At 39.5% G+C, this 27,598-nt stretch overlaps 1 protein-coding gene across 1 annotated transcript in view; it reads right to left on the bottom strand.

Annotated features, from left to right (window-relative positions):
• RASGRP3 (RAS guanyl releasing protein 3 (calcium and DAG-regulated)) overlaps positions 1–27,176 on the bottom strand; it is a 47,906-nt gene extending 20,730 nt beyond the window's left edge. Inside the window, exons 1-9 of the mRNA XM_009081026.1 lie at positions 27,075–27,176; positions 9,439–9,631; positions 7,815–7,917; positions 7,140–7,202; positions 5,786–5,917; positions 4,167–4,314; positions 1,905–2,078; positions 1,422–1,538; positions 840–1,115 (exon numbers count right to left, since the gene is read on the bottom strand). Of these exons, the coding sequence (XP_009079274.1) occupies positions 840–1,115; positions 1,422–1,538; positions 1,905–2,078; positions 4,167–4,314; positions 5,786–5,917; positions 7,140–7,202; positions 7,815–7,917; positions 9,439–9,508 (1,083 nt within the window). The 5' untranslated portion in view covers positions 9,509–9,631; positions 27,075–27,176. The remainder of the gene's footprint in view (positions 1–839; positions 1,116–1,421; positions 1,539–1,904; positions 2,079–4,166; positions 4,315–5,785; positions 5,918–7,139; positions 7,203–7,814; positions 7,918–9,438; positions 9,632–27,074) is intronic.
• Between the last annotated feature and the right edge of the window lie 422 nt (positions 27,177–27,598).

The following is a 27,598-nucleotide window of genomic DNA, read 5'->3' as shown; positions in this document are numbered from 1 at the left end:
TTCAAAGGTTCTGTCTTTAATTCCAAGATACTGAGTTTTGCCTATGACCTGAACAAAGTGTGGTGCTGGGTCAAACACTGCTGCAGTTGAGATCGGTGCTAAAATAGCTACATTTCAATAGGAACAGGATTTGGCCTCATGGTTCAGGCTCCACACATCAGTATGTTTTGAACTAAAGTGTAATATTTTTTCAAAATGACATTCATTGCTTTAAAAAAATAAAAATTACACAGTCTTTTTGAAAACTCACTTTCCCTTGGTTTGAGCTGGGTCATTCAAATCCTTATCTGTAACTTGTGTGTGCAAGTTTCAAACCTCCTTAAATGTAGCCACTGACAATGGGGAAGGAGAGGGGAAAGAAGCAGGGATTGCAGGGGCTGTTTAACAGCATTCAAGAGTATTTTTATTTGCTGGATAGGAGGGGTACTGTGTCACAAGAAAGCACAGGGGGGCAAGAATGGAGCGAGGCTCAAGCTGGAATTTCACTCGTGTGTCCGTGTCAACATGTCACCCAATCTTTATGCAGGAGACATAAGCCTCAATTCTAAGTAGTCAGCACTTAGTTTTTACTTCTCCTAACATAAATACAGCCCTCTTTCTGTCATTCTTAAACTAATTTATAATAGTCCTGTTGCTGCTTCCAGCCATCACATACTACAATAGTGAAACTCTCTTTGACTTTATTAACAACTCATGTGAACTTGTTTGTTTTGTTTTCTTGCCCTTTTCTTTTTCAAAAATGGCATAGTGATATGCACTTATCTTTAAAGATATGAATATTCCTACTGACATTCAAAATTTGAGTAACAGCAGTGAATTGAAACATGCTCAATACTTACGGTTAGCAGGTTAATTAGGTCCATATTAGGCTCTAAATGATGAGAAGCAGTTTGCAGGGAAACCAGTTCACTCAAGGTGATGGAAAGCTGCTGCATTTTCACTATGTTAACTTTGTTCTCATCTATCCAATCAGGAAAAATGACATGGACAGCAATCAAGTCTTTCAAATGGACTCCTAAAATAGGAATTTTGAAGCCAACACAGTCAGCAAAAGCCTTGCGGTAGTTGCAGTAGTTTCCATTGGAAGAGACCAGCTCTGTCATTTCGTTCCAGTCCTACAAATAGCCAGAGAAGCAAGTCTCTGTGAAAGCATTCATAGCATTTCCTTAATCTGTTTTAAATGAGCACAACTCATGTCAGGATGTCGGCAGTATTAATTTCCTCTCTGGCACGGGCAATCAACCAGAGGATCTCTCTGGGCTTATCCTTCTACACCGAGAGGAATGCAATCAAAGTATGTTTCAGGTTGCCCTGCCATGATCCAAGTTTTGTGCTGGTGAGACACCTGCACTGCAGAACCCATCAGACCTCAAAGAGGTGATGCTCAGCTCAAAATGTCTGTATTCTGGAGTCCACCATACCTTTGTCACTTCTGAAGACAAATGAGAATGAGTTTCTTTCAGGCGAGAAATAGAGCTGTGGCTTAGACCTCCCACAACTGCCATCAGTGTGTTGAAGTTCTGGAGGTGAAGTAGCTTCTGCAGGAGAGATCGATCATGCATAATTAAAAATTAAGGAAACACATGTAGCAGCTATTCAGTGTCACACACAACAAGCTAAAGGAGACAACCTGTCATGGCTAAAGCAGAAATCACTAAACCAGGGCACATAACAGAATAGTTCAACATTCCAACTGGAATGCAACAAAGAAAAGTTATTGCATAGTCATGTCTGCTGGTTAAAAAATGCAGACATGACACACCTGAACAAATAACCTTCAGTGATACTGAACAGGCTATTCACTGAGGAAACAGCACAAAGAGCATCAGCTAATTCGTTTACTGCAAGCTCTGCTTATATTACTGCTTTATCCTGGAAGAAAAAGACTCATATGCAAGACTTACCTGTGCAACATTGATAAACTTTGTGATTACTTCGGCTCTTTGATGGGGTGTTGGTTTGCTGAGAACCATGAGCTGCACCCATTTGGAAATACCATTAAATAAAGCAATAGACCTCTCCAAAGTTGGATTGTTCTCCAGGCAGCCATGGATCACATAGCTTTGGTAGTCTGTGAACTAACAAAGAAAAGGCATTTTCAGTAAAATGGTGGACAACTGAAGGATCAAATTGAATCTTAGATCCCTTTTTTTCTTTTTAAAGCTCCCCTGGTTTAGAAAGTGACTATGACTCAGGGTCAGCAGACCCTGTTGCACACCAGCTGTTAAAGCTCTTAAAAGCTTTCTGCTGTTGTTTTGGTTTGGTTTTTACTTAAATGCCAACTTACAACTTGTTTTGTGTCCGAAGATACACAAGTCTGCACAATGAGCATGATTGCTACTTCTGTGGAATTATCTTTCTCATAATTTACTCAAAACAACATTCTATTTTGTGCAATTTTACTTGACGTCCTCAAGGCATGATACCCTATAGGCTCCCGGGCAGTAAATTTCCCTAAATATTTGGAAAACATTTTTCAGCTCTTGCCTAAAGATGATTTTTCAGGAGCTTATGACATAACTTTAGCTTGTGTAGGGACTTGCTAGCAATGCCAGCCAAGATGGATTTCATTGTCTTAGCTGATCAAAACCAGCCTGCTAGATGATACAAGGGCATATGCTCTAACACAGCAGATGCTTGTCTCATAGCTGCAGATAAACAGTATTTCAGTGTTCAGATACTTTTAAATGCTTTCTGGTATAGTTAACACTGCCCTTCCTTTTCCTTCATACTTTTTAAAGTATGCAAAACCAAAGACATAATTCAGACTAATCACCTTCTACAGTTACATAGCTTTGAGAGAACAAGTAGTACAAGATTAATTAACTCTCACTGCTTGCAGAGAAACATCTGAGATAGTAAAATTCAAGCTGAAGATTTAACAGACAAACTAGAAACAGCAAGGCAAAAAAAAAAATTCATTGCAGATTTGTGTTTTCTTTCTAGAATTCCCACAGGGATTAAAATGCATCTTAAGTCTAATTAGAAATACATGCCTTTTTTCTTGTCCCTCCCTCCTTCTTTGAGGTTAGCATTGCGCAGATCACGGTAGGGTGTTTTCCCATGATTTGAAGTCTAGAGTAATTAACCTTTGAACATTATTAAACGACGTCAAAAGTGATTCTATTTAGACTGGTCTCAGCTTCTCATTGATCTCTTTTTCCTTCCTCTTTTAAAACAAACAAAAACTATATATCTTTCTCTTAGTTTTTGAGATTGATTTATTTCATGATCCAAAACACTTCTTAAAGAGTCTCATTTGTCATCTTGAGAATTTACTGCTTCCATTTGCCACCAGATACAGTGGCATCGTGTGACCCTTTGATATGGATATTTGCCAGCAGAAACAAGCATTTCGCTGGCATTTGGTTTACTCATTTGATTTATTTTAGCTTCTACTTTTGTTTTCATCCATTTTTGCCTCTTATGTACACTCCTGTGTGAAAAGAAGCAACTGTATCTGAATTTCCTTCAGTGCCAATATGGTAGAAGGCAGAAAGAAGAGTTGTGCAGTCTCTGTTCTTGCTGGTTTTCAAGACTGAACTGCCTAAGTCCCTGAGGAACGTGATCAGTCTCACAGCTGACCCTGCTTTGGGCAGGGGGCTGGCCTAGAGGCCTGCTAAGATCCCTTATAACCTGAAGTTGTCAGACAAAAGGACAGTTTCTGAAGAAGTGGTTGGGACTGAACAGAGACTACGGAAGGACTATATATATTTCAGCCTCTTAAAAAATATTAATTGCAAAAACTCTTATGCTTACTGAAAAGTAATTAGCTATTTTCTTCAAAGGGAAAAAGAAAACATCTGCAGATTTTGGACAATAATATTAGTTTAATCAATTGCTGTGACATATGGCTGCAGTAGCTTTTAGTGGTAATTTTCACCCAGAATTTTCATCCAGAATTTTCCACAAAATTAACTTCTGCCACTAAAAGCATCAGTCATGAAAAAGGCCAAGGACGTCCTGGTGCAGCCATGGCTATGGTCATCATACTGGGGATTCTGAAGATTTACTAAAATGTTGAGGAAAAAAAGGTCATACATCATACTGGGGATTCTGAAGATTTACTGAAATGTTGAGGAAAAAAAGTCACAAATGTTAAGCAATGTGAACACTCTTTAAAGAGAGGCTCCTAATTACAAGTGACAAAGTTGTAGGCTTCTTACAGAAATTCTCCTGAAAGATTTATGCTCCAGAAAAGTGAGATGTTCAGCTAGCTCAATGGGCTCCAGATGGTCAAACAGCAGGCAGGCTTTTCCTTTCTTGGAAATCCTCTTCCTCTGTGTAACTCTTCTCATCCAATCATAGGAAGGACTGTAACAGAAAAATAAGTGTAAGTCTCAATTCTGTTTGGGTATATGTGAGTGTAGCCCACAGATGGTACACATTGTATAAAATTACCAATAGACAGACCACGAGCTTTCTGGTCTGTAACATCCAGCACATAACAAACACTCAGAGTAAGACCTGTTCAGGAGCATAACAGAAGATAAGAGTTTCAGAGGCACTACTGCAAAAGATAAATATTACCAGGTTTCTATCACAACAAAAAGGCAACATGCTCTTCCCCTTTATACAGGAAGCCATAATTAAAAATGCTTTGAAAATACAAGAACACACCAAATTCAGATACAGAATAAAAATACACTTGAATAACATCAAGGATTAATTTTTACTCTAAGACCACAAGTGCCTGAAATAACAGAACAACAGAAGGTGGAAAAAGGCAGATAATTTGCTTGCAAGGAATGGAATAATTCCAATACAGTAAAAGCACTTCAGAGAGCAGAAAGAGGTTACAATTTAAAATGGTTAAGATTTTAAGGTTAAATGGGCTAATATTTTAAAATGTAGATATAAGAGGCAATATTCACGTGATCACACTGGAACTGTTCTTGAAGGAAGTCTTGCAACCTTCATTGAGCTTAGTAGTGTAGAGTCTTAGAATTATAGAATTTTAGGGGTTGGAATGGACCTTACAGCCCATCTAGTCCCAACCCCCTGCTGTGAGCAGGGACACCTCCCCACTAGACCAGGTTGCTCAAGGCTTCATCCAACCTGGCTCTGAACACTGACAGGGTTGGGGCACCTAATACCTCTCTAGTATTGTCCTTTCAGGTTACAATGCCATTCTTAAATAAAGAAACATCACTATGCGTGTGCTATATTTTAAAAGAAAATCCACAGTATCAGATGAGATACAAGAACCCATCTGGGGATGTTTAGAATGTAAATTTCATTTCAGTATGTCAAGGAAGCAGAAGTGTAATCATTGTGATGCAATACAGCTACATATGTGAATGCTAAATTTAAATAAATAAAATACAGCTACATATGTGAATGCTAAATTTTTTAAAAAAAGAAAAGAAGTACACAGAAAGCCATTAAAAAAATTAACAGGTTAACGATGAGAGAACAGTAAAGCTTTCCTGAGAAAACCTAAGATTTATATAGCATGCCAGTCACTGCATTGCTTGTTATTCTGTATGAAAAATAATAGAAAAAAGTAATATTCATCACCTAATTGACACTATCTTTGTCAGGAAAAAGATTTATTTCCTGTTTGTATGAAAAAGTTGACATACAAATAAGAATCCTCTTTTTACAGTGAAACTATAAGTAGAACTTCAAATTTTAGCTTTAAATTCGAAGACAATATAATCTTTTTGGCACTGCTCTTTTGCTCTGTCAGGATCAAGATGGCCTTTAACATCTTTGTATTTTGTACAGAACTAGAATTCTGCTGTTACAGAGACAAAGATGATGCAGCTCATGACATCCTTACATGCTGGAGATATCAATAAGATGGATGTGATCCTCATATCCAAGCTGGCTGGCTACTTCTCGAAACTCTTCTGTCAAACGAATCAGCCCAAGATCCAAGTTAAACTCCGCAGGAAATTCCAAAATCCAGTATCTGAAATCCACAGACAGCAGTTAAGAGATGTCCAGGGACTCAGACATAACATTCAGTGGCTGCATACATGTATATGCACTTTATTTAATAGGACCTTTTTCAGACCCACTGGTCTTTGGGCAGAGAGGGTGGACTACCTCAGTCTGTTGCTTCTGTAATTATCTGTGATGATGAAGTAGCCAAAGTCACTTTATCTTATAATTTCTTTTGCTTAATTCACCACAGCACAACCAAGCAGCATTCTATTGAAATGCAAAATTAAAGTGATGCCTCAGGTGACATGCACAAAAGGCTCAGGCTGTCAGAGCATTCTATTGAAATGCAAAATTAAAGCGATGCCTCAGGTGACATGCAAAAAAGGCTCAGGCTGTCAAGATACCCAAATAACACTTACAATTAGCCCTTGTCCAGGTGAGACACTTTGCCTGCCCAGAAAAGATTTTTCAATGAAAATGCATACGTGAATTTGAGTGGCAGTTCTACCACGATAACCATGTTAACCAGATGTTAGCCATGTAAGCTTACATGTAAGCCATGTAAGTCTCCTCTGCTCTTTAAGGAGATGTGAAAAAGGCTTTATCAGTCCTGTTTTCAGCAACCCCCCTCATCTTTCTTCTCAGTGATATAATGGTCCAGAGGAAGGAGGATAAACCACTTGTTTAAGGGAAGTGGGTTTTATCATGCTAACTTAAAAATTCATGCTTTCTCTTTTACAGAGAAATGTTCCTACACAAGAAGAGCCTAACACATGAAAGCTTTCCCATAGATAGAAACAAGGCCAGAGCAATCAGCACAAGGTGCAGAACATACCCGACCTGTAATAGCTTTGGCATCACTAACACGCTCCTGTTGTCATAAATTATGCAGGGATTGTGTGAGCTGAAGTCAACAGCCCAGAGACAATCTTCTTCTCCCACACTAGATTACATTTGGAAGTAAAATGTGTCTTTTCCCTGTGTGGCACTGAACGAGTCTCCCTCTAAGAGATGTCACAGTCATGTGCCAGGTAAATCACAGCGCAAGTTTTCAGTCAGCATTTCATCTCAATGCAGTTAAGTGTCTTAAAAGTAGAATGGCTCAACTTACTTGCTTTCAATGCACAGAAATTCACTCTTCACTGCAGGCCAGAGATCAAGTTAAAAAACCCAATCAAACCAAATTACATTGATAGTATCAACAGAAGCATAAAACCCAACTGCTAGAGGACCAGAAGCATGCTTACCTCATGAAGTAGCAGATTTTCAATCTGAATTCATTGCAGTTCTCCCCATTGGCATCTCTATATGTATGCTAGTTAAAGAATGATTTGTGTGCCTTCATTCAGTAATGTTGTTTTTAATCACTGGAGACTGACACTAGACCAGCCGAATTAAAACCAGTATCAGACTTTTCTTCTAGAGTTAACCACAGTATGCTCTGATATTTCATTCACTTTTACAGCATTTTAGGGGACAAAGGCTGTTTCCTGGCTGCCACCTTTTTTTCCCCTAGCAAAAATGTTTCTATTCTACTATTCTGAATATTCTGCTGAAAGGTTTCTTGCCAGCTCTGGCATGATATTACTGAATTAAGAGGTATAAATGACATGTAGGTGCTTCCATACCACTGAAAGCTCATAGTACTCAAGGCCAGCCTGCTGTGATGCATTTGAAGTCATCTTGGCCACATTTGCAGTTATTCAAAGTTAATACAATGCATGCATCAGTATCCCTGCACATATGGAAACCACAAGTGGGAGCATAAAGAAGCTCACAGATTTCCATCTTCTATGTGGAAAAAAGATTCACCTCCAAATCTTGTTTGTCACTAATTAATTGATGCATTTTTACATGCAGTAACAGAAACAATCTGCTTTTGATGCTGTAATGCTGATTTGTGACACTTGGCAAAAGGATATGTGGACAGAAGTTTGCCAGCCAGCTCTGTGGAAGGCAGATACCACCGATGCATTAAAAGAAAGGTTCTTGGCAAATGGCTGGAGCACTGATTTCCTTTGTCATCTGCAAAAGAGAAACAGTGAGTTAACCACATTATTCCTGAACAGAGGGAAGCTTTTATTCTTCAAGCAGAATCAGCTAGAAAGGGTCAAAAGTGGAAATGTTGGCTTGCTATCTACCAAAGAGGTAGGAAAAAACAACCAAAGCACAAAAATGGTCCTTTAATGACAACTATTGCTAAAATATAGTGATCGTTATTCAAATAGAGAGCAAAAACCCAAACCAGTGTAGATAACTGGCCATAGCTAATAAAATAGGGCATGGACAGCACTGTGCTAGAAATTATTCAAACACACTGCCAGTAATCCAAAGAATAAATCCAAAATTAGTTCACCAAAAGGGTGGGCAGATGATTTATGTACAACCACTTCCAAAATTTGTTTTATTACAGCTTTATTGCTTTAAAATAACAACTAAATCGTTAAAAAGGATCTACTTCAAGGAATTCAATGTCGAAGCAGCACCTCATATCTGTGCCCAGGGTCCTATCTCCAGCTGCCTTACAGAGACTCTTGTGTCTTTGCCATGTAGCCACTGAAACTACACAAAGAGTTATTCCTGGGCAGGCTGGCTGGCCATCAGTCTTCCCCAGCATCTGCAATTGTAGATCATTGTCTGTCACTCTTTTAGAAGACAGTAGATGATATGATGTATGAAACAGGAACCACACATGGACTATACATGCCAACAGAGTGTGTATACGAGATGAGACACTATTTCTAACAGGCATTAGGTGTATGCACTCTGTTAATACTTTAATTAAGTTCCAGAACAAGTCTGATGGTGGTCTACAGAAATGGACATAGGGGGATTCACTGCAGTTCATAGCAAAATCTGTCCATCCCTCAATTATTTAGTCTCTCTCACCTTTAGGTACTTGTTTCTCTCCATACAGGAAAAAACCCCTCCCTCCAATCAAAACCTGTCCTACACCTAAAGAGAATGTAAATATTTATTTGTGAATTAAAACCTCATTTCAAAGCATTTAAGCTCATCCATGAACTCATCTGACTGCCATGTGATATATGTCATGATTAATGGTGCTATAGATCAAGGTTTTTTTCATCACTACTTTCCCTCAGACCTGGTACATCACATTTTAGTAAGAGTAAAAAAGATTACATGAACCTTAAGTCATATTCTTGCCAATTATTGCATGATGATTTGGAAAAGCTTGAAAAAACCGACTGGTTAGAAACACAGCTGTGTAACCACTCAAGACAAAGATCAATGCCAGAAACAACACCTTGAGTAATTCAACTAAACATTTCTGTTGGTGAAGGCCAGTGTTTTAAAAACCACCATACCCACCACTGTGCATTATCTGTATTAAGAGTATGGAATACAGTATGTGTGTGATTAAAATTCTGGCTCTGTGATTCTGGGCCAAATTGAAACATGGAAAATTTTACAGAACAGAAATGTTGTTTGCCAAGAGAAAGACTGGCTAAATCAGAGACCAGCAGGACTTATATTATAATATTAATTTCAAGAACAACAAAGTAAAATATTGAAAAAGCATACCAAACATTTCAATACAAGTGTTCAAAAGCTCATCTAATGTTGCAGCCTTCCCAAGTGTGTTTGACCCCATTGTCCTTTAATCACTGTCAAAAAATAAGAGACATTTTCACCAAGTAGAAGGATGCTTCTTCAGATGCCCAGCTCTTTCACTTTAGTTTGCTGGTTGCATTCTTAGCTGGACTTCAGTGAAAATCTGAAGAAAGGAAAAGAAATCATAATTATATGACTATACAGCAGACTTATCAGGACACAATATTTACAGTTCAGCTCATCTTTTCTAGAAACTGCTCTTTCCCCACACGATACAGAACGTGTGAAAGATTGCCATAAGCTTTCCTTACATTCCAGCTTGTGTTTCTGAGTGTTGTCCACTTGTTTGTCCACTAGCACAAAATAAATCCATAGCTAGGATCATAAAACAGAAACCAGATGGCAAATGAGGGCATGCATGTCCAATGACGCACATTTTGTTCAAGTCGTTCTGTTTACACTTGATAAGTCACTTTTTGTTAATAACCCTGCTTTTATGTTTTTAAGCATAACTATTTTTCCCCTCTAAGGTTACGGGTTCATGGTAATGCTAATGGTCTTAATTGGCACAGATTGCACAAAGTGTTTAATGATGTTCATAGCAAACATTAAACTAAGAGGCAATTTTTCAAAGGACCTTAATATCAGCCCCTTCAGCTTTTTAAAATAAATCTTCCCACAGTAGTTGAACGGTCACAGAAAGCTCAACACATACAGAAAGTTCTAAGTTTTAATATACATCTACTATAAATTTAAATATCAAGAGTCCATTTACCTGAAAATGCACAAAATACTCTGTCCCAAGTTTAGAGAAATAATTTTACAGTTGTATTTAAAGAAGAGGAGAAATCAGTATTTTATTGTCTATCTGTGACTAAGCCCCACTACTGTCTAGCCATAACAACAGCTTGAAACATGACAAATAATAACAAAGTAGGTCCGGCAACTTCTAGAGGAGAAAAAGACGAGTAGAACAAAAAAGAGTCCTTGAAGTGAAAAATAGAGGAATTTGGGAAATTTATCTTCAGAAGTTGTTGCCTGTAACATTAACATTTTAATGTTGGTCCTGCAAAGCACTAATGAACCTGCTTCAATTCACCCACAAATATCATGTTTTTCAAACCCACCATATCACAGACCTCTTACTGGAAACTCAGTCCTTGTAGGACTTGCATCCTTCACCCTTTTTACTAACCCACCCCTTACCCCTTGCCCCTTGCCCAAAGGCCACCGTTAAATGAGAACGGAGCACTCTGAGCTAGGTCTCTGTCAGCTTTCAATCCAGCAAACATTGCTGTGGTCTAGCCACCCAAGGGACACCATGTTGTGGCAGATTTGCTGCTGTAGTTGATGCCATATCAGCCAGGCAGCTCACACCCCGGAATGCTCCTCCTTCGGCAAAAGGCAGGTTCAACATATCCTGACACAACTCCCACCTCCCAATGAGAGGATAAATTGCTGCTCATTCAGGGTAGGTGTGCACTGCTGAACTGACTATGCCCAGACTTGCTGCCAACTAGTAGAGGTTGGCCTAAAGGTCCTTCAGTGAAGTCCCTTAACCTCTCACGCAAAATTGGCGTACGAAGCTGCTCATTGCTGGCCTATCCTAAGTCCCACCTGCATCTCAGATCCACTTAGGAGATCACTGCCTGGTCAGGGGTGCTCTAGCAGCACAGTGCACTGCATCCCAGCACCTCAAAAAGTGTCCTGCATTGGATACTTTTCTATAGACACAGTTTCAGGATCCTGCAGTGCTGGGGCTGCTCTAAGAATGCTGCAGTGTTTTGCTTGGAAGACCTTCAAAATACACCATCCAGCAAAAGATGCAAGTCTTATGAAGGGCAGCTGAGAGAGCAGGGGTTGTTTAGTCTGGAAAAAGGGAGGCTAAGGAGAGATCTTGTCGCTCTCTACAACTACCTGAAAGGAGGTTCTAGCAGGGTGGGGGCTGCCTCTTCTCCCAGGTAACAAGCAATGGAATGAGCAGAAATGATCTCAAGTTTCACCAGGGGAGATTTAGATTGGATATTAGGAAACACTTCTTCACTGAAAGGGTGGTCAAGCATTGGAACAGGCTGCCTAGGGAAGTGGTTGAATAACCATCCCTGGCATTATTTAAGAGATGTGTAGATGTGACACTTAGGACATGGTTTAGTAGTGGACTTGGCAGTGCTGGGTTAATGGTTGGATTTGATGATCTTAAAGTTGTCTTTTCCAAACTAAATGATTCTATAATTCTATACTATTATTTTTAGATGCATTCCTACAGCCAGGTTCTTTCTGGTCCCATCAAACAATGGATTTAGACAGGGCACTCTTTTCCCTGAAGCTGAGAGAAGGACCCTGGAGGACATAAGCACAACTCACTGAACAATGCTGCAGTCCAAGTCAGCTAACCAGAAGCTTGAGCAGAGAGGTGCAAGCATTAAATCCTGGTTGTTCCTCTTAGCCAAAAGAAAGCATTTTCCTCTTAATTTGGTGGTGCAGAACCCCCTCTTGAAGGAACATGTTTTTCCAGGAATCACACAGAGGTCCTACTTGTAATGAATCGAGGGGAAACTAATCCTTTCACACAACAGTAAGCAGTCAGAGTACTCACCTGAGAAAAAAGGGTAGGTGGGTACACAGTGGACCTTGGCTTTGAACACATGTTTGCATTGCAGCAGTAGCCATCCTAACAGTTAGCTCTGGGGTTAGGCTGGGCAGCCTCAACTCTTCCTGCTAGAACTGGGCTATCATGCAAAATCCAAAGCTGTCTGAAGTGGACCAAAGAATACAGGGAGATACGTGGCTCTCTAACCTGCTGTTCAGGCCACACAAACCATGGTTAAATTATGTTCAGTCTTTCTTCCCAAGACTGTTTATGTGTTTAAAGTGAAAAAAAGTAAGTAGAGCATTTGCTTGGATTACTTACTTTGAGAGTTAGCCAGCAGCCGAGCATTGTTTATCAAGATCACAACTTTGTACTTTGGCACCTAACGTGCTAGAATCCCACTTTGGGCATGTTTGTCCTTTTTGACTATCCCGAAATCCTTCTCTAAGTGCTTAAACTCCTGGTGAGATTTTCAAAGAGCCAACTATCTAGCTCTTCCAAATTCATCTGACTTAGGTTTTGGTTTTTTATCAAGAGGACAAAAATAAAATAATCATCCATTTCAAAATACTTTTTAGTCAACTTTTCAAAAAATAAAATGGAGAAAAGCTATTGCATTTCCTGTCTATTCCTTGAAAATTGCTGAGCATGAAATGTAGGAGTGGAAGAAATTTGATCTGACTTTTCAGTTTTGTTAATATTCCCATACTCTCTAATATATAACATAGGAGAGTGTCATCTCTGTCTTCTGCTGACAACAGTATAAATGCAGCCTTATAGTAATTAACAAGTAGTGCCCTGTGTCAAACTGCAGGTGTGCTTTTGGTTTTGCTTTTTTAAAAAAAAATTATATGACAATAACTAGCAGATACCTAGATCCTGACAGTACTGTCCTCCCAAACAGCCTATCTGACCCCTAAAAGTCAGAGCATTTTTCTTATAATGCTTCTAAAAGAAGAACAATATATTTCCACTAGATGAAGAACTGGCTGACTGGGTCTAAGCTACATGTCCACAGCTGAGCCAAAACCTGATATCACATCTCTTGACTGCAGACTCCAACAACCACAACCATTACATCATTATTTGTGTGATTAAGCACTGCTGTTCTACTGGAACAATAAGTGAATTGTCTATATCATGCCACAATGGTATCCAATGACACCATCACTTGTAGAGATGGATGAGTAAAATCCAACTATAAATTTCATCTACATAAATTAAACAAATAATATTCTGCCAATGGTTCAATGCAAGAAAAGCACAAAAATTAAAAATAAATTAATGACAGTTTTTCTATATGTAAAGAATTGAAAACTTTTGAAATATGTGTCTATTATTAAACAACTGAGAGCCAAAGGTGCAGTCGGACTTCCAAATAAAGATAATGTAGAGAATCTCTGCTCGCAGCTGCTTTCCAGTGTGACTCTAAAACATCTCATTGCCATCCAGCTGTTTCAGAAGGATTCAAGAAAGCTGGATAAGAAAAACAGAGCTCACTCAATGAGTCAGGGAGTGATTGCACACTACAATGAAACTAAAAAAAAATCAAATTTTTGCCTTATAATGGGATTATATATCCTACTGGATTTACTGGGATTAAATGAGGCTATTAAGGACACAGGAAGCATACAATACTCCGTAGCCACCCATTCTCATGTCTTAATCAGGCCACTTGAAATTATAGTCTCTGCTGCAAGTCTTGCTGGTAACCTGCCACCTGGGAAGGGCTTTCAAGGTGATAGTCAGGGATGGGCAAAGACTACAACAGCAGAAATATGATTGATACAGACCTTAGTACTCCTTCAAAGCCTACAGCTTTGTCTAAGGGTCCCCTTTCATTTAGGCAATAGTTACAGCCATAATATTGTTCCTATGAACCAAGTCATGCTATCAAGCATGTTATGCTTTATTTCATGGAATATTTCTGTTATGGGATGCATACTTCCTACTTAGGAGGAAAACAGGAACATCGGCAGTGTTGTGTTCAGAGGTTAGAAGTTTGTCATGGATGAAATTACAAAACATGGCACCCCTTGCAAGTCCTACCATCACCCCAACTGACATGCATGCACAGTTACTCTGAGCAGATGGCTTTCCTTAATACTCTTGTACAGTGTAATTGCATTTTGTGTTCAAAAGTTTGGAAGTCTTGACATGGTGGACTGTCTTGATAGATTACTTAAAACAAGTGTGTAAACTGTGAGCTCTTGAGACAGATGTGGTCAGGAGTAATGCATTAGTTTTCAGAAGAAACAGGACACCCTGCCAGCAAACTTGTGGTCTTATGCAAAAGAAACAAATGGTGTGAGCAGGGTGGGCAGCATGAAGCCAAGTTTTAAATGCTGGCTACTGTCGTTAGTAAAACTAAAAGACATCACTTTTACTGCTGGAGGCTACTAAGGGGAGGTCCACACCTACAAGCTACAGGGGTTTAACTAATATTAAAATGTCAAGCCAGTACAAATCCCTGTGTGGGCACTTTCACATGGACTTCAAGCAGGTTATATTGGTTACAGGTGCAAGCTAAACCAATAAGTCAATTTTAAATAGGTTTAAATTTGACATACAGAGTAATATTTATTTAGCTAAATGAAATTTAAACAGCTTTTTAGCCAGGCCAAAGTAAATGTACATGTAGCATTTTCCCCATCAATTAAAAGTGGCCTATTTTCCTTCTACTTAGGGACAATAAATAGAGCCACACACAAACAGTCCAGCTTTGACACAGAGGCACCTCTATGGGTCTCAGTCTATCCATAAACTTTCCAGAGTCCTGCACAAAGGATACTCGTATCCTTTACAACATCAGGACGTTCTTGGGGCCTTAAGTAAGCCAGACCTCCCCTCATCTCCCCCTCCTCCAAGCCTACACAACACATTACTGAATGTGTGCATTAAACAGCTTCCACCTGGCTGCTGCAGGAGTGCTAAATGTGAGCAGCTGAACAGGGAAATCCAATCAGTGAGAGTATGCAGAAAAAGAAGCTGAGAAGAAATTAAGAGTCTCTTGAGAAGGCTGAAGGGCAATTTCCCTTGCTACACCTTTTTCCTTTATCCTGTCTTGATCATGTCCAGGGCAACCTCTTCAGGACAGAGTTCACCTGCTGCCCAGTAGATGTAGTGGAGGCTCTTGCAGTAAGACCCTTTCTTATGATTAGTCTCCACACATATTAGTGTAATTACCACAATAAGAATCCCATCTGGGACACTTAGGGGCTGTACCTTTGCCTACACAGGTGAAATCACAACATCTGTTTGGGCTCAAGTACAACACAGGTCTCAGGTTGCCTACTGCATGATTCCCAAAGTTTAATATCTCCCAGCAGTAACATGTTTCTTGTAACTGGTCAGTACAAGTTATTACAGTACACATGAATTTATTTCTAGAAAACTCTGAGCAAGTAACATACATGGCCAGGTTTCTGCAGTGTGACAGAGGAAAGGGCAGTGATGTTGGGCTGTCAGGCAGCCTAATGCCACTGCCCCTGTCCTAGTCCATGACCTCAACCATCACATGCAGCTGGCTGCAGGATGGCACATCTGGCTTACCAATGACGTTTGTCATGTGGAGCAAGGACACAGAACAAGGGAGAGATTGTGGCACTGCTCCATGAATGCAAGATACAAGCCTTGCTGAGCGCGGGAAAGGAACAAAAATGAAATATGAGATTCTTGGGCTCATCTGATGTGGCTTCCCAGTACTCATTCACCTTTGCTACACACCTGTAGTTACACAATAAACCACAGCAACTGTCTGCGCCCTATTGCTTTGATTCATGCTTTTTCCGGATCAAAGGGGAATTTCAAAAAAGTCTAAATAGAGTGAGATGTCTGTGTCTGAAGAGAGGACCAGACAGGGGGATGGTTAAGAGTACACTACTAGGGCATGGCTAAAGCCAATCCTCAAACAACAGACACTGCACAGGGGATGTTAGTGGTTCTACAGACTCCACAGGATAAAGCTTCACTTATTCTGTTTAATTTGCCTACCCCAAGCCAGTATGATCGCTGTAAAACCTAATTCATTGACAATTAACGTAAGTATTTAATTACGGATTTGTGTATTGGGAAACAAAGAAGACAAAACACCTTTCCTTTTACCTTACCAGGTTAAGCTTCAATCCAGACACCTGTCCTCCCTTGCTACTGCTGCAAGTTGAACTCAGTCCCTTTGGCAAGACAAGAAGCAGTGCAGGAGGTCAGGGTCAGTACTCAGCAGTTTCTCTCTGCTGCTCCCTCCTTCTCACTCTTGTCCTGTACTCCAGCATGGGTCCTTTATGGACTGCAATCCCTTCAGGAGGGTACGTGCTCTGGTCTAAAATTACCAACAGGCCCCAGTCTCTTCAGGGTAGTACATGCTCTGCCACAGAGCATCTCCTTGTTATTCCTTCTGTTCTTCCCTTCTTCTCTCCATTCCCTTGGTCTCTCCATGTTCCCTCCTCCTCATACTTTTCTGTCTTTTCTTAAACGTTTTCACAGAGGTGCCACCAGCTCTGCTGGTGGGCTCAGCTGTGACCTGTGCTGGGTCCCTTGCATAGACAGGTGAAAGCAGCTGTGTCTGACACAGGGCAACTCCTTTCCTCCCTCCCACAGAGGCCATGCCTGCAGTCTCCCTGCTGCCAAAACCTGGTGATTTACATCCAATATAGCCTCTAAGGGATGAGCACTTGTCCCTTAGTACAAAGTATTCACGTTACAAATTCTCAAAATGTATTCAATTATGCCTAATTTTGAGAGAAGGTTCCACTGAGTTAAATACCTACTTTCACGTCATCATAGGTCACCCAATTAACCATTTCAGGCCCTAGACACCTACTCCTCTATAGGAACAGAGGTTAAATGAATAGGACCATAGGTAAGAAACCAAGTGGATATATGGATCCACTCATATGGATTACTGTTAGCTCAGAGCCACATAATGTCTTGTAGAAGTTCATAAATTAGCATATGGGGTACAATACATGCTGACAATATAAAAGAGAAGCTTACAGAAATCATGAGGACTGCTAATAGACAGTCACATGACCAAATACTTTCAGTAATCAGAAAGTCACTTGATTAAGGTTTGAGCAGCTTATACAGCATTTTGTTTAGCATTCTTTCTGTGAAACATAACCAAGATGATTTCAGAGATAACAGAAAACTCCCCAACAGGTTTCCTCACTTATAACCCCTCTAAAATTACAGATAGTTTGATAACTGGATGTGTTAAAACAACAAAGGTTTCATTCTCAATTGCAATTGTAACATTTTATGTAGCTGGTTATCTACCATACTTCAGCTTTGTCCCATCCACTTCTATATTTGTTTCCTGTATTTATTGTGTTGGCCCTTGCCTCTGTAACTGTAACTCCAGGTATTAATGGCAGTAAAATCTGAACACATATCTTTGAGTTATTCCATGTATTATGCTGATAACATCTTACTTCCACTTTTCATGGGTCAAGGTACTACAATTGCCTGGAATGCACCAGGCTAAAAGGGAGAGCTAAGAAAGACTTTAGCTTGTTTTCAAAAGAAGGAAAACTTCTAGACATACTTCCCAGTAGATTTATCACAAAATCTGTTTTTCTATTCCAAATAAATAAAAAATAAAATTACAAATATCAGACATTTGATTAACATGTGTGACACCAGGGGACACAGTTCTTCTGAGATCTTTGCCCTTCAGACACATCAGAGATCTTGAGCAACAAAGTACAACCTATTGGGAGGGGACAGCGAGAGCTGTCTAAATACTCTAATTGTATATTTTTTCAGAACACAAATCAAGACACCATCATATAACTCTTACAAGTTATATTACTGCCTGTAAGCCCTCAGAGAATCTCTTGTCAGTTACCTCTGCTATTCACAGACTTGCAAACAGCATCTTTCAAGAGAAAATCTGCTTTGTTAACCTAGTCAAGACAGAAAAATCCCCAGCTTATCAGCATATGTTTGCAACTGGCTACACAACTACATGTCTTTAATGAGGCTGGACCAGGCCCCCCCCCAAAAAAAAATAAAAAAAATAATTTAAAAAACATCTGGGGAAATAATCAACCCTTCAGTTCTGAAAGAAAAATCCTCAGTATACTAATTACCATATATCTGTTACAAAATATTTCAACATTTTATTATATATAGTATATATACATGTATTATATCTAGCCAACTATATTCTCTTAAAGCCAAGGTAGAATAATCACACTTATCTATTAATTAGATTACTAAGAAATCCTAGGCCCTATTTACCTAGACCTTCTGATATGTTTGGCATGGAGATCTACCTTTTCTCTCACAAAGCTTATTTTGTCTTATTTTTAACTAAGCCAGAATTTTCCTGTAGTACTATAGTCCCTGGATAATGATTTCTCTGAAGCTGTTAAATATTCCAAGAGTTATGACAATTTTGAGAATCAGCACTGCTCTCAGTTTGATACCACTTTTCAGTCAATTTTAAGGCAAAGAGGAAACATAAGAGCCTGTAACTTCTATTAAAATTCAGTAAGTTGGGTATCAGAGTTCTTGTCTGATAAACTCATAGCTTCCACATCGATTTTTCCCCTGGAAGAAGCTTTTTCACTCTGTATAATTCTGTAATTTCCAGTTATTTCCCACTGTAGACTAACTACTCATGGCACAGCACTTCTAGGTCCACATGAGCAGCCAACCACATTGCAAACATCTGTGCTACCCTTTACAATGGTGCCACAGGAATTACAGACACGTATGGAACTTCTCAAGCCTGTCAAGCTCTACAGGCTCATGCTGATCATGCAAACAACAGAGATTATAGCTAAGTGTCCCAAACAACAGTATGTTAACACGCACTCCCTCTTCCATTGGCCATCTTTGCAGCTATGCTGTATCAAGATAAAACAAGATCATTATCTGCAGCCACAGGTACCACTAAGGAGGATTCAACACCTCCTACTTACCTACTGTAATTTCCAGCATCGATGGCCATATGTGATTTCTCACTCTTCCTGGTTTCTGACCTTCCCCAAACTGAAGAACAACAGCAGTTACTTTACATCTAATAAAAGCAAGGGTTTCACCTCATGGAAAGTGGAGGTCAAGTGTGTGTTTATCTTTTCTTCTTCAGCCATGTTATCCCACACATTACCTCACATCTCTCCCCACGAATTCACAACCTGTGCCTATCCTGGTGTGAGGAGTGTCCTCCCTGTGTAGCAAGAGCAGTTTTGCTGCTGACCTTTCCTCCTGTGACTACAACAAAAATATAGGTTGGCTTCAGAAATATCTCAACCACACATTTACAGCCTGGCAAGTACTTATCAGTGCAGTAAATTGAAGGCAGCAACTGGCAAAACAATAAAGGCAGGAAGAGGCTTTCAGAGACCTAAGTAATGGGAAGCTGTATGTCTGAGATGGAGCAAGACAGAGTTAGAAGGACAGAGGGGCAGGACAGAGCTTTGGCTCCTTTTGCTCAATTAGCTGTTCTGGTGCATTTCTAATTTCTTTTCTTTTACCTTTGATGAATGTAGAAAATGGTTCACATGTAACTGCTATTTCCCCACAGACCTGCTAATAGGTCCCAGACAGGGAGGAAGGCAGGACCAGTTGCTAATGACCAGCAACCCCTCTCACTCTCTGGTGCCAGCTGCCCGTCATTTGAGAGTAGTTGCTCTTTAAAGAGAGCTTGCAAATTAAAATTGTAGGCTAGAAAATACTGACAGACATGCATGATAGTAGACAGACCTGCTGTGTGATCCTAGGAGCTCATGCAAATTGCCCTCTCCTGCACACCCACACAAATCAGGGATGCCTGTCTGGTGTGATGCTATGGTTTTGCATCTGCAGAAGTCACCAATGACTTACAACGCACAGGCAAGTAGGGGTTCAGAAAGGCTGGCAGAGTGAAAACAAGACTGGAGGTCAGCAGACATCCAGTATCTTTCTCTCTGAAATTCTGTTAGCAGATGCTGGACATCAAAATATGTAAGCAGTTTCTTACATCCAGTTGTTTTTTTATGAGTTTCCCTTGGGAAGGTGGGTGAAACAGTGGCAGCTCTGGATTTCTTAATGATGCAAAGAGTCTCTTAAACACAGGCGTACAGTGTTTCTTAGGCCAGTTTAGAGCTTTTTGATATACTAAGCCTCCAACAGAGAAGACCAGGAAAGAGACTATTTGCTGCTTTTAGTGTGTCTGACTAGATTTTGTACTTTTTTTCAGAGGCAACCATCAGTGAGCTGACTAAACCTTGTTTCCTTACTAAGCAGTCTACTAAGAAACACATGCTGGTTGGTACAACCATATGAAGGCACAGCAAACCTCTAAAGGGCTGTTTATGATACAAGAAGCCTACAGAGTGCAGGATACGAGAACAGCGTCATCGCAGTTCCTATATCCCTATATCCAAGCTTTTGGAACAGAGTGAATTTTGTTAATAACCACATACCTTCCTAACAATAAGACAATTTGCAGCCAACAAGTTAAATGCCTTATTTAAAAAGAGAGTAAAGGTAAGAAGGTGCTATATATAAAAATATACAGAACAGCGAGACAACTTGAAAGAAGGGAAGGAACAGTGTACAAAAAACTCTCAAAGAGAAAAAGAGGAAAAGCATCTTACATCTCCTGCCTTAATAAGTAACACATCAAACAAGTAACTTTGATCTTTAGTTTGCCAATATTATTTTTGGTAGTTACATATTTATTGTATGAAAGACTATTTAACGTAAGACTGAAGCTATACAAATATCCTACTTCCACAACCACAAAACACATTGCTATGACAGGACTTCAGAAAAACAAACCTTCCCAAACCCCACTGGTTAAATTTGCAATGCTCATGTCTTAAGATACAACATTGTAATTCTTTGAAGCTCATGCATTTGTAATGCAACTTGTATTTTCTGCCTAAAAGAGTGAGATCTGTAGAAAAATCCCAAAATGCATACTTTGTAGAGATGCTATGCCAAATATTCACCATTATTTGAAAAGCAGTAAGAGCAGCTGCTGTAGCTGTAATGGTTGAGCCACCAAGTTACTCCACCAAGTACACTTTTGGCTGTATAGATAAAACCCTTTCACCTAATTGGTATAATAACACATTTGCAGTGTTATCAGCCATCCCAAGCAACTTGGAATACACTTATTAAATTCATCCAAACATGTTTCCTTTGTATTTATAGAGGAAACTCATAACTATTTACTTCTTAGCATATATTTATCAAATTTCAGGAGCTTATCAGAATTTCTTGAAGTATCTTCTTAACTCCAATAATAGCTACAAAAAACATAAACCTGTGGCTATGTAGTAAAGCTAATATGAACTGGAAAATGTGGTCAAGTGAGGGGAGGAAATTAAAGGGTGGAAAATGTTGGGAAGATCTTGATTTAAAAACTGACAGAGAGGCTTAGGGACTTGTTTTCCTTTCCCCAGTATTCAGCATTGAAAGGCTCTCTGCTATTTCAGTCAGGTTTTTGAAACAGCTCAGTCCTTTTCAAGCTTACTTACAGGAACAAATTACATTTCTATAAGCACTAGTATACCAGGTAACCATGCTCAAGTCAAAGTTTACACCAATTTCTGACTTAGTATAGTTAAATCAGCGCAAGAATTCCAGAAGGAGCAGGTTTCGAAACACAGACATAAAGAAATTGCAAAAGAACCTTTACTTAATATACATTAATCTGAAAAATAACCCTCTGGTTTTAGATCTGCAATGTGAGCTGAGAACAAGATCCAAAAGAAGGATTAAAAGGCTAAATCCGGGCCCACTTATACTTCTAGGCCTGACTCTAGGGGTACATGTCCCAGCCTGATCTCTCAGTTCTCACCTCCTCACCCCAGAAGGTGACAGCCCTGAACCTGTAACCTTTTTCCACATGTTCAGTATTAAAGTCTAAGTCAGAAACATGAAGAAGCTCCCTGCTTAGATCAGTCCTAAATCCTTTTGGGATCTGTACACATTAAACTCCTCTGCCTTGTCTGTGTTAAGCATCCTTTGGTCACATCTAGCACATCACTCCTACACTAGAACAGGTGCAGCTGTGATGCCCAAGCTCTTTTTCCAAGACCTGTAAATACCCCTTAAAGCTATGAGAGATACAGCATCAATTCTTCCAATTAATGGAAAGATTGCAAATCTCTCCCTATCTTGTCTGAGACTACAGAGCAGATTTACCAGCCTCAGAACACCAATGAAATTTCATATTACATGAAATAATGAAGTTTCTTTGGTCTGCAGGGGGAAAGCAAGCAAAAACATGACTGTATAATTTAAGGGGAAGAGCACTCATTCAAGAAGAGAGGGGAAAAAAAAGTGAATTCTAGTTCCTGCCCCAATGCCTACTTCAGATAAAAATATATGGACAGTCACTAGGGCAGGGCCTGGAAACCAAGAGTTTTAGGAAGGGTGGCAGCTGTTCCAGGAAGTATGTGTTCATGAATTCAGTAAAGCAGAGCATGAGTAAGCAGGCTAAAGTAGGCAAGACATCTTTAGCAGAGGAGATTATTATTAGTCTTTTAAGGAAGCTATTTCATGAACAGTGTGATAAGGCTGGAATGTCATGGCTATTCTGATTTGGATGACAAAAATCACTATATATCCAGACAGTAAGGTGAGTCAAGCCCTAATTCAGCAAGGATATTCTGATGTAATTTTTCCTACTGGTAATCAATTATATATTTGCATAAGCTGTTTTTTTGTTTTGTTTTTTTGCTTCCCACTAGCAACACCAGAAATGTCCTAACAAGCTCTGGGTTCAAAATTGGGTTGCTGTAAAACAGAACTTACCAATGCATGCCACATGGACCAGCACGAAGATGATGGATTGCGTGCATCTAAGTGAATTACAGATTGTGAATGGAAGTCTCTGTGTAATAGTGCTACTTCAGATTAAGGAAACTCAATTTGGTGTCACCAGAGTTTAAACTGGAGAAATGTTGCGTCATGACCAAGAATATATGCAACCTTTGGTCATGTGTCAAAGGCAACCAACATGTTGAGCAAACAGACAAATATACTCAATATAAGTCATGGTCAATCTATTTGACCATATCGTGTATGACTTACTTAAATACGGTCTGAACAAGAATAGCTTGAGTTTCACTAATTTTGCACAGATTATTACGCCTGATAGGTTCTTGAGATGCTGAAACCTTTTCCCCTTGCCCTTCCAGATCATTAGTAAAGAGAATATGCACAAATCACAGGTGAAAGAGTACTCTGTAGAGAGAGTCAAACCATTTCACCTATTTGAATATGGTCATGGGGAGCAGTTATTCAGGGAAGTGAGACAGCAGATGGCCACCAAAACAACCAGAGTAGTTCTCAGGGGTAATTGTATTTTCTGCTGAGTTGTAAACATCAGTCGTATGGGTATTTCCACACACCCACACTTTGATCCTGACCCCATGCACTTGGAGGTTAGCTGAATTTTCTGATAGGACCTCTCTTGAATTCAGGTTAGCAAACACTTATGTGTTTGCAGAATTAGTCTTTGTATCTGAACTGGACTCACCAAATCTCTTTTATTGATATTTCCAGTGCTTGCAGCTGATAGTCTTTTACCTTCATTACAAGAGAAAAGTTCTCTCCTGTCCCAATACCTCCAATCTGGTGGTCAGGTGGTTTATAGATATATTATACCAATAAGCAAATGTATTAATGGAAAAGTACTACTGCACTGGATATTCAGATTGAATAGAAAAAGTACAGAGAAAATCATCTAAGAGCAAAAACCAGAAGACTTGAGAATTTGTTTCAGCCTTTTCATTCAAACACTCAGGTATAAGACACTGCTATTCCTGACATAAGAAAGGGACAACATGAAAACATATTTATAAAATTTAGCAGTGAAAAGTGAATATACCATAAATATGTTAATGGAAAACAATTGTGCAAGTTGTTTAGAGTACCTGTACAAATGCACTGTAGCTAGGCCTGGACAGCTTAGGAAAAAAAGAAAACCACACAAGTACCCCTTCAATACTTTTAAAAGTAGTTTCCTCTCTTTATTCAGGAGCATCCTGGGAGTGGCTCCTCTGTGTAATGGCATTTTCAACTAGAGAGAGGGGCTAGCAAAAGTGCAGTTACTCTTTAGCTAGATGTCTTGCTATAGAGAAGAAATATGCCTATTCAGGGAACTGTAAGGCTGCCCTGATCATTTAATCAAAGGGAAAAGATATAACAGGAACCTTCCAAAGCTCTCAGTGATATGAGCATGCACTGAGCTTCTGCAGAGGGTCAGCAATGGTCACAGTGTTACCAAATCTCCTGTACTATGTACTAAGAAAGAATCCAGGATGAACAATTTCTGTTACATATTGGATTTTCCAGAGATGCATCAAAGAGAATTGCAAGGGCTGAGCACATACCCAAAAGAAGCATATTGGAATTTAATTCATGTTCTTCATGCCTACGCAGACCTGCCTTGACCTACATAAACATCATGGGGATGTGTATTCAGAAAGCTAAGCCTATGTTTTTATGTGACCAGGATTTTGTAAAATAATATGAGTGGTGGTACAGGGGTTCTGTCTTCTGCTCAAGTGTGAAACCAGAGTGTGTCCCAGTGGTGTTCCACAACTGGTGCTGAACTAAGAGATGTTGCAGCCGGAATTCATGAAAAAAAGCCTAAAAGCAAGGAGAGCCTGAAGTCTGCAATGCACTCATTTCTCAAAGTACTGTTTTTAACAGCAAGTACCCCTACCTAAATGGGATGGTGATAAGGGTCAAAACAATTGAACCCTTGAGACTCCTGTAGTGTTGATAAGGCCTTTTATTTTACTTTGTGAACATAGGATTTAAAAGTCTAGTCATTAGAGTCTTGAATTTCATTCAAAATTAGATACAGTAATGAGAGCTGAAAGCTGTAAATAACACAGGGTTGTTTATCTTGAACTTTGCAGACCCTAGTGATGAGTTAATCTCCTTGATTGTAAATAACCTTAATAATCATAGTACACAGGCACAACACTGAGCTCTCCCACCACATTTCTTTGAGACAATTCAGTGACTGCTGTGACAACGTGTTTTCAGACATTATTACCTGAAGGTGAGCTCAGCAGTGCAGTTATCTGATGTTTACTATGTAATCATCACTTTGTCCCTTTTATACCACACTTAATCCTGCCTGAGAATAAAATCAGTTGCACAAGAGGCACATACAGATGGTTGGCTTATAATCCAGCTGATTCAGAACCATATTGCTTTACACCAACCTTCTGCACCAACTCTGGCCAGCGCTTGTGCCATAGATATAATCCAGCTGATTCAGAACCATATTGTTTTACACCAACCTTCTGCACCAGCTCTGGCCAGCGCTTGTGCCATAGACGAGGAAGAAGTTACAGCAGGAACAAGCTGAGCTCACATCTATTTCCTGGTGGATTTGAGGTTTAACTTAAGTTCAAAACATGATCTTTCACCAGTCCTTTACATCTGACCGGATAGTTTGCTTAATAGAGAACACTCATTACAAATACAAAATACAATGTCTGGAAACAAGCACACCATGGCATAGTCTTACTCAAAATGCAAAATTCCTACAGTTCTGAAGAAACAGAAACTTTTTTTTCTGGAATCAGAATAAAAAGCGACGGTGGACCACTTATTCTTCCTGCCCCTCAAGGAATGGAGATGCAGAAAGGCCAGAGGGATCCCATTGCAGACAAGTTTCCCAGGGGACTAGGGAGTCCTGAGCATAAATCCAGGCACCTCAGGAGCCATGTGCCTGCTCCATTCATGGTGTTGCATGGTATCTGCATGGGAGGGCTGCAGTGTAACCACGACTGATAGTACTTCAGCTCTTGGTTCAAAGACAGTCTACCCCTGGAGGCATAAACAGGCAGGAAGCCAGGCAGACTTCTGGTTTTGTGAACATTTGAAACTGATTGACATTTTCCTATAAAATTTCCAGTTCACCAGCAAAGCCATAAACTATGGTTTAAAACAAAAATAAAAGTCTTCAGGGAGAAATAGTTTCTCTATCTTATATGAGAAGTCTTTGAACAAAGATTATTCTCCTCATCTTTAAAGGAGGGACTGCATGTGACCTGTCACGGTTTACTCTTGGACCTTCCTCAACAGGACCTCACTGCTCTCTACCTCTGCCCCTCTTCAACCTTCCCCAAAGCACCTGTCCTTCCTCAGTCTCATCACATATCAAGATCCATCACTCATTCATTTGCTCCAATTCCTCCTAAGTCTTCCTTCAAACAAACCTAATTCATCTATATGTAAATAATTGATCAAAAGTTCCTTTTATGTATCATATACTCTAGGTCTTGTGCTTTAAAAGAAAACTTCAGGCTCTAACAGTCAAAAGTTATCACACAGGGAAATCAATCATTCATGAAGCAAAAACACAAAAAATGCAAGTATCCAAAAATAAATTGGATTAAGAACTTGGAGATATTTAGGAGAATCACCCCCTGTTATTAGGAAAGATTTTTTTCATTCTTCATAATCCAATTATGCATTATTATCCAGAATGACTCAATAATATCTTAATAACTGCATCTTCACTGCCTTCCTGTATTTTTCTGCTTCTACCTTTTTGTTTCAAAAAAAATCTCTTCGTTCACCCTATAAAAATTAACCAGTCACAAGCAACTTTCTTCAGATTGATCACACTGTTTTGAGGCATTACCTCTGTCAATTCTTTACACTAGTACTTTTAAGCCAAATACTGAAATTACTCTATACTCAAGTTGCATCACTGCCTATTGACTAGTTCTACAGAGAAAGGAAAATGCAGTCATCATAAACAACCTCTTCACTCCATTGTCTGAGTAAATCAGCACCATTTTCCCTTCCTGGCTAGCATAAGGGCAAAACACCATACCTGTCTTGTTCCCACAAGAGCAAAAACAATGCTGTTGTTAATCATAGGTCAGAAAAATATAAGCATTCTGAGCAAGAATAACTGTTTATCAATGAAGTTTCAAAAATACACTTCACCCTTAAGTGTTTTTACCAAAAGTCGAGGATGAAAATAGGAAAGCAGTGGCAGTTTAGGAAAAAAAAATCAAAGACAGGGAAAATCACTTACTGTACTTGGTTCTGCAGAGGTATTCAACACAAACATCACCCTTCCTTGTCCAGCTGCCAAGTGCTAAAGCATGAAATGAGCAGCTGTTTCCTTCAAGCTGGGGTTGTGTGTCTTAACTAGTCACATGCCCCTCCTGATAAATCTCACTGCCGTGCCAGGAGGTTAGAATCTGAAGATCATTATTCCCCCTATTAGAAAATCCTTTTCATAACAGCAGCCTTTGCTAAAGCATTTGACTGGAACGTGGCGCTATGTGCCAAGTGCTAAAGCATGAAATGAGCAGCTGTTTCCTTCAAGCTGGGGTTGTGTGTCTTAACTAGTCACATGCCCCTCCTGATAAATCTCACTGCCGTGCCAGGAGGTTAGAATCTGAAGATCATTATTCCCCCTATTAGAAAATCCTTTTCATAACAGCAGCCTTTGCTAAAGCATTTGACTGGAACGTGGCGCTATGTGTTCCACAACTTCTGTTTTTCCTTTTTTTTAGAAAATCCTTTTCATAACAGCAGCCTTTGCTAAAGCAT

Source organism: Acanthisitta chloris, unplaced genomic scaffold, assembly GCF_000695815.1.
Source record: "Acanthisitta chloris isolate BGI_N310 unplaced genomic scaffold, ASM69581v1 scaffold3318, whole genome shotgun sequence".
Taxonomy (NCBI): Eukaryota; Metazoa; Chordata; class Aves; order Passeriformes; family Acanthisittidae; genus Acanthisitta; species Acanthisitta chloris.
This window is presented reverse-complemented; position numbering and strand designations above follow the sequence as displayed.